Source organism: Schistocerca nitens, chromosome 9, assembly GCF_023898315.1.
Source record: "Schistocerca nitens isolate TAMUIC-IGC-003100 chromosome 9, iqSchNite1.1, whole genome shotgun sequence".
Lineage (NCBI taxonomy): Eukaryota > Metazoa > Arthropoda > Insecta > Orthoptera > Acrididae > Schistocerca > Schistocerca nitens.
Window position 1 is genome coordinate 352,302,169 of NC_064622.1, and position 6,582 is coordinate 352,308,750.

The window sequence follows — 6,582 nt, forward strand, 5'->3', positions numbered from 1 at the left end:
TTGCAAATATCCCATATGTGTGTATTTCCCATATGTGTGTATTTCCAATATGTGTGTATTTCCAATATGTGTGTATTTCCCATATGTGTGTATTTCCCATATGTGTGTATTTCCCATATGTGTGTGTATTATTCCAATATTCGAGTTTTTCTCATATTTGCGCTTTTCCCATATTTGCGCTTTTCCCATATTTGCGCTTTTCCCATATCTGCGCTTTTCCCATATTTGCGCTTTTCCCATATTTGCGCTTTTCCCATATTTGCGCTTTTCCCATATTTGCGCTTTTCCCATATTTGCGCTTTTCCCACATTTGCGCTTTTCCCACATTTGCGCTTTTCCCACATTTGCGCTTTTCCCACATTTGCGCTTTTCCCACATTTGCGCTTTTCCCACATTTGCGCTTTTCCCACATTTGCGTCTTTCCCACATTTGCGTCTTTCCCACATTTGCGTCTTTCCCACATTTGCGTCTTTCCCACATTTGCGTCTTTCCCACATTTGCGTCTTTCCCACATTTGCGTTTTTCCCATATTTGCGTTTTTCCCACATTTGCGTTTTTCCCATATTTGCGTTTTTCCCATAGTCAAGGTGTGCCACAAAATTCTGGTCTCCCATACTTGCGTTTTTCCCATATTTGCAATTTTTTCATATGTGCGTTGTGTCTTTCCATATGTGCGTTGTTTCTTTCCATATGTGCATTGTTTCTTTGCATATACGCGTTATTTCTTTTTCCTATTACTCATGAACAATTGCTACCAACTATTACATTCTTCTAGTGAAGGTGTGCCACAAAATTCTCTTCTCCCATACTTGTGTTTGTCTAATATTTGCAAATTTCCCATATGTGTGTATTTCCCATATGTGTGTATTTCCCATTTGTGTGTATTTCCCATATGTGTGTATTTCCCATATGTGTGTATTTCCCATATGTGTGTATTTCCCATATGTGTGTATTTCCCATATGTGTGTATTTCCCATATCTGTGTATTTCCCATATGTGTGTGTATTATTCCAATATTCGCGTTTTTCTCATATTTGCGTTTTTCCCATATTTGCGTTTTCCCCATATTTGCGTTTTTCCCATATTTGCGTTTTTCCCATATTTGCGTTTTTCCCCATATTTGCGTTTTTCCCCATATTTGCGTTTTTCCCCATATTTGCGTTTTTTCCCATATTTACGTTAGTCCCATATTTGCGCTTTTCCCATATTTGCGCTTTTCCCATATTTGCGCTTTTCCCATATTTGCGCTTTTCCCATATTTGCGCTTTTCCCATATTTGCGCTTTTCCCATATTTTCGCTTTTCCCACATTTGCGCTTTTCCCATATTTGCGCTTTTCCCATATTTGCGCTTTTCCCATATTTGCGCTTTTCCCATATTTGCGCTTTTCCCATATTTGCGCTTTTCCCATATTTGCGCTTTTCCCATATTTGCGCTTTTCCCATATTTGCGCTTTTCCCATATTTGCGTTGTGTCTTTCCATATGTGCCTTGTGTCTTTCAATATGTGCATTGTTTCTTTCCATATGTGCATTGTTTCTTTCCATATACGCGTTTTTTCTTTTTCCTATTACTCATGAACAATTGCTACCAACCATTTTGTTCTTCTAGTGAAGGTGTGCCACAAAATTCTCTTCTCCCATACTTGTGTTTGTCTAATATTTGCAATTTTCCCATATGTGTGTATTTCCCATATGTGTGTATTTCCCATATGTGTGTATTTCCCATATGTGTGTGTATTATTCCAATATTCGCGTTTTTCTCATATTTGCGTTTTTCTCATATTTGCGTTTTTCTCATATTTGCGTTTTTCCCATATTTGCGTTTTTCCCATATTTGCGTTTTTCCCACATTTGCGTTTTTCCCATATTTGCGTTTTTCCCATATTTGCGTTTTTCCCATATTTGCGTTTTTCCCCATATTCAGGTTTTTCCCCATATTTGCGTTTTTCCCCATATTTGCGTTTTTCCCCATATTTGCGTTTTTCCCCATATTTGCGTTTATCCCCATATTTGCGTTTTTCCCCATATTTGCGTTTTTTCCCATATTTGCGCTTTTCCCATATTTGCGCTTTTCCCGTATTTGCGCTTTTCCCGTATTTGCGCTTTTCCCGTATTTGCACTTTTCCCGTATTTGCGCTTTTCCCGTATTTGCGTCTTTCCCGTATTTGCGCTTTTCCCGTATTTGCGCTTTTCCCGTATTTGCGCTTTTCCCGTATTTGCGCTTTTCCCGTATTTGCGCTTTTCCCGTATTTGCGCTTTTCCCGTATTTGCGCTTTTCCCGTATTTGCGCTTTTCCCATATTTGCGCTTTTCCCATATTTGCACTTTTCCCATATTTGCGCATTTCTCATATTTGCGCTTTTCCCATATTTGCGCTTTTCCCATATTTGCGCTTTTCCCATATTTGCGCTTTTCCCATATTGCGCTTTTCCCTTATATGCGCTTTTCCCATATTGGCGCTTTTCCCATATATGCGCTTTTCCCATATTTGCGCTTTTCCCATATTTGCGCTTTTCCCATATTTGCGCTTTTCCCATATTTGCGCTTTTCCCATATTTGCGCTTTTCCCATATTTGCTATTTTCCCATATTTGCGCTTTTCCCATATTTGCGCTTTTCCCATATTTGCGCTTTTCCCATATTTGCGCTTTTCCCATATTTGCGCTTTTCCAATATTTGCGCTTTTCCCATATTTTCGCTGTTCCCATATTTTCGCTCTTCCCATATTTGCGCTCTTCCCATATTTGCGCTCTTCCCATATTTGCGCTCTTCCCATATTTGCGCTCTTCCCATATTTGCGCTCTTCCCATATTTGCGCTCTTCCCATATTTGCGCTCTTCCCATATTTGCGCTCTTCCCATATTTGCGCTCTTCCCATATTTGCGCTCTTCCCATATTTGCGCTTTTCCCATATTTGCGCTTTTCCCATATTTGCGCTTTTCCCATATTTGCGCTTTTCCCATATTTGCGTTTTTCCCATAGTCAAGGTGTGCTACAATAGTCTGGTCTCCCATATTTGCGTTTTCCCATATTTGCAATTTTCCCATATGTGCGTTGTTTCTTTCCATATGTGCCTTGTTTCTTTCCATATGTGCATTGTTTCTTTCCATATGTGCATTGTTTCTTTGCATATACGCGTTTTTTCTTTTTCCTATTACTCATGAACAATTGCTACCAACTATTACATTCTTCTAGTGAAGGTGTGCCACAAAATTCTCTTCTCCCATACTTGTGTTTGTCTAATAATTGCAAATATCCCATGTCTGCGTTTTTCCCATATGTGTGTATTTCCCATATGTGTGTATTTCCCATTTGTGCGTATTTCCCATATGTGTGTATTTCCCATATGTGTGTGTATTATTCCAACATTCGCGTTTTTCTCATATTTGCGTTTTTCCCATATTTGCGTTTTTCCCATATTTGCGTTTTTCCCATAGTCAAGGTGTGCTACAAAATTCTGGTCTCCCATATTTGCGTTTTTCCCATATTTGCGTTTTTCCCATATTTGCGTTTTTCCCATATTTGCGTTTTTCCCATATTTGCGTTTTTCCCATATTTGCGCTTTTCCCATATTTGCGTTTTTCCCATATTTGCGTTTTTCCATATTTACGTTTTTCCCATATTTGCGCTTTTCCCATATTTGCGCTTTTCCCATATTTGCGCTTTTCCCATATTTGCGCTTTTCCCATATTTGCGCTTTTCCCATATTTGCACTTTTCCCATATTTGCGTTTTTCCCATATTTGCGCTTTTCCCATATTTGCGCTTTTCCCATATTTGCGCTTTTCCCATATTTGCGCTTTTCCCATATTTGCGTTTTTCCCACATTTGCGTTTTTCCCACATTTGCGTTTTTCCCACATTTGGGTTTTTCCCACATTTGCGTTTTTCCCACATTCGCGTTTTTCCCACATTCGCGTTTTTCCCACATTTGCGTTTTTCCCACATTTGCGTTTTTCCCACATTTGCGTTTTTCCCACATTTGCGTTTTTCCCACATTTGCGTATTTCCCACATTTGCGTATTTCCCACATTTGCGTATTTCCCACATTTGCGTTTTTCCCACATTTGCGTTTTTCCCACATTTGCGTTTTTCCCACATTTGCGTTTTTCCCGCATTTGCGTTTTTCCCGCATTTGCGTTTTTCCCACATTTGCGTTTTTCCCACATTTGTTTTTTTCACACATTTGTTTTTTTCCCACATTTGTTTTTTTCCCACATTCGTTTTTTTCCCACATTTGTTTTTTTTCCCACATTTGTTTTTTTTCCCACATTTGTTTTTTTCCCACATTTGTTTTTTTCCCACATTTGTTTTTTTTCCCACATTTGTTTTTTTTCCCACATTTGTTTTTTCCCACATTTGTTTTTTTTCCCACATTTGTTTTTTTTCCCACATTTGTTTTTTTCCCACATTTGTTTTTTTTCCCACATTCGTTTTTTTTCCACATTTGTTTTTTTTCCCACATTTGTTTTTTTTCCCACATTTGTTTTTTTCCCACATTTGTTTTTTCCCACATTTGTTTTTTTCCCACATTTGTTTTTTTCCCGAATTTGTTTTTTTCTCACATTTGTTTTTTTCCCACATTTGTTTTTTTCCCACATTTGTTTTTTTCCCACATTTGTTTTTTTCCCACATATGCGTTTTTATCCATATTTCCGTTTTTCCCATATTTCCGTTTTTTCCACATTCTCGTTTTTCCCATATTTGTGTTTATTCCATATTTGTGTTTTACCCATATTTGCGTTTTTCCCATGTTTTCGTTTTTTCCTTATTTGCATTTTGAGGAAGAGGCAGATATTAGGTAACTAAACATTTGAAGCTGATGAAGTGCATAAGAGGGAGAACTGCAGATGTGGGTAACATTTGTTATTTCTATGCATCTGCATTATTTCCACATTTTAAGTTCCCTCTAACGGGTTGTATTTAAATCATGTTTTCCCACATTTGTTTTTCGCCACATTTGTGTTTTTCCTGCATTTTACTTTTTCCCACATTTGCGTTTTTCCCACATTTGCGTTATTTTCACGTTCGCGTTATTCCCACATTCACATTCATCCCACATTCGCGTTTATCCCACATTCGCGTTTATCCCATATTTGCGTTTATCCCATATATGCGTTTTTCCCATATTTGCGTTTTTCCCATATTTGCATATTTCCCACATTTGTGTTTTTCCCAGATTTGCGATTCCCCATAATTGCGTTTTTCCCAGAATTTCATTTTATCCCAGATTTGCGTTTTTCCCAGATTTGCGTTTTTCCCAGATCTGCGTTTTTCCCAGATCTGCGTTTTTCCCAGATTTGCGTTTTTCCCAGATTTGCGTTTTTCCCAGATTTGCGTTTTTCCCAGATTTGCGTTTTTCCCAGATTTGCGTTTTTCCCATATTTGCGCTTTTCCCATATTTGCGTTTTTCCCATATTTTCGTTTTTCTCCCATTTGTTTTTTTCCCACTCTTGCGTTTTTCGCATATTTGCGTTTTTCCCACATTTGCGTTTTTCCCACATTTGCGTTTTTCCCATATTTGCATTTATCCCATATCTGCGTTTTTCCCATATTTGCGCTTTTCCCATATTTGCGTTTTTCCCATATTTTCGTTTTTCTCCCATTTGCGTTTTTCCCACTCTTGCGTTTTTCGCATATTTGCGTTTTTCCCAGATTTGCGTTTTTCCCATATTTGCGCTTTTCCCACATTTGCGTATTTCCCACATTTGCGCATTTCCCACATTTGCGTATTTCCCACATTTGCGTTTTTCCCACATTTGCGTTTTTCCCACATTTGCGTTTTTCCCGCATTTGCGTTTTTCCCACATTTGCGTTATTCCCACATTTGCGTTTTTTCCCACATTTGTTTTTTTTCCCACATTTGTTTTTTTTCCCACATTTGTTTTTTTTCCCACATTTGTTTTTTTTCCCACATTTGTTTTTTTTCCCACATTTGTTTTTTTTTCCACATTTGTTTTTTTTCCCACATTTGTTTTTTTCCCACATTTGTTTTTTTCCCACATTTGTTTTTTTCCCACATTTGTTTTTTTCCCACATATGCGTTTTTATCCATATTTCCGTTTTTCCCATATTTGCATTTTATCCATATATCCGTTTTTTCCACATTCTCGTTTTTCCCATATTTTTGTTTATTCCATATTTGCGTTTTTCCCATATTTGAGTTATTCCTATATTTTTTTCCCATTATTGAGTTTTTCCCATATTTGAGTTTTTCCCATATTTTCGTGTTTGAGGAAGAGGCAACTGCAGATGTTGGGAACATTTGCTTTTTTTATGCCTCCCCAGTATTAACACATTTTCATTTTCCCTCTAATACGTTTTATTAAATTCGTATGTATTTCCCATATTTGCGTTTTTCCCATATTTGCGTTTTTCCCATATTTGCGTTTTTCCCATGTTTTCTTTTTTTCCTTATTTGCATTTTGAGGAAAAGGCAGATATTAGGTAACTAAACATTTGAAGCTGATGAAGTGCATAAGAGGGAGAACTGCAGATGTGGGTAACATTTGTTATTTTTATGCATCTCCAATATTTCCACATTTTCAGTTCCCTCTAATGGGTTGTATTTAAATCATGTTTTCCC

At 37.4% G+C, this 6,582-nt stretch overlaps 2 protein-coding genes across 2 annotated transcripts; both read right to left on the reverse strand.

Annotated features, from left to right (window-relative positions):
* Positions 1-1,760: 1,760 nt before the first annotated feature.
* Positions 1,761-2,384, reverse strand: LOC126204236 (translation initiation factor IF-2-like). Its single transcript, XM_049938631.1, has one exon. It carries the CDS (start codon positions 2,382-2,384, stop codon positions 1,761-1,763), a length of 624 nt encoding a protein of 207 aa, XP_049794588.1.
* A 48-nt stretch (positions 2,385-2,432) lies between these two features.
* LOC126204237 (LWamide neuropeptides-like) lies at positions 2,433-2,927 on the reverse strand. Its single transcript, XM_049938632.1, has one exon. It carries the CDS (start codon positions 2,925-2,927, stop codon positions 2,433-2,435), a length of 495 nt encoding a protein of 164 aa, XP_049794589.1.
* Between the last annotated feature and the right edge of the window lie 3,655 nt (positions 2,928-6,582).

Excerpts from the sequence above, each read along its gene's own strand:
- LOC126204236 (XM_049938631.1), bottom strand. The coding sequence starts at position 2,384 with ATGGGAAAAGCGCAAATATGGGAAAAGCGCAAATATGAGAAATGCGCA.
- LOC126204237 (XM_049938632.1), bottom strand. The coding sequence starts at position 2,927 with ATGGGAAAAGCGCAAATATGGGAAAAGCGCAAATATGGGAAGAGCGCA.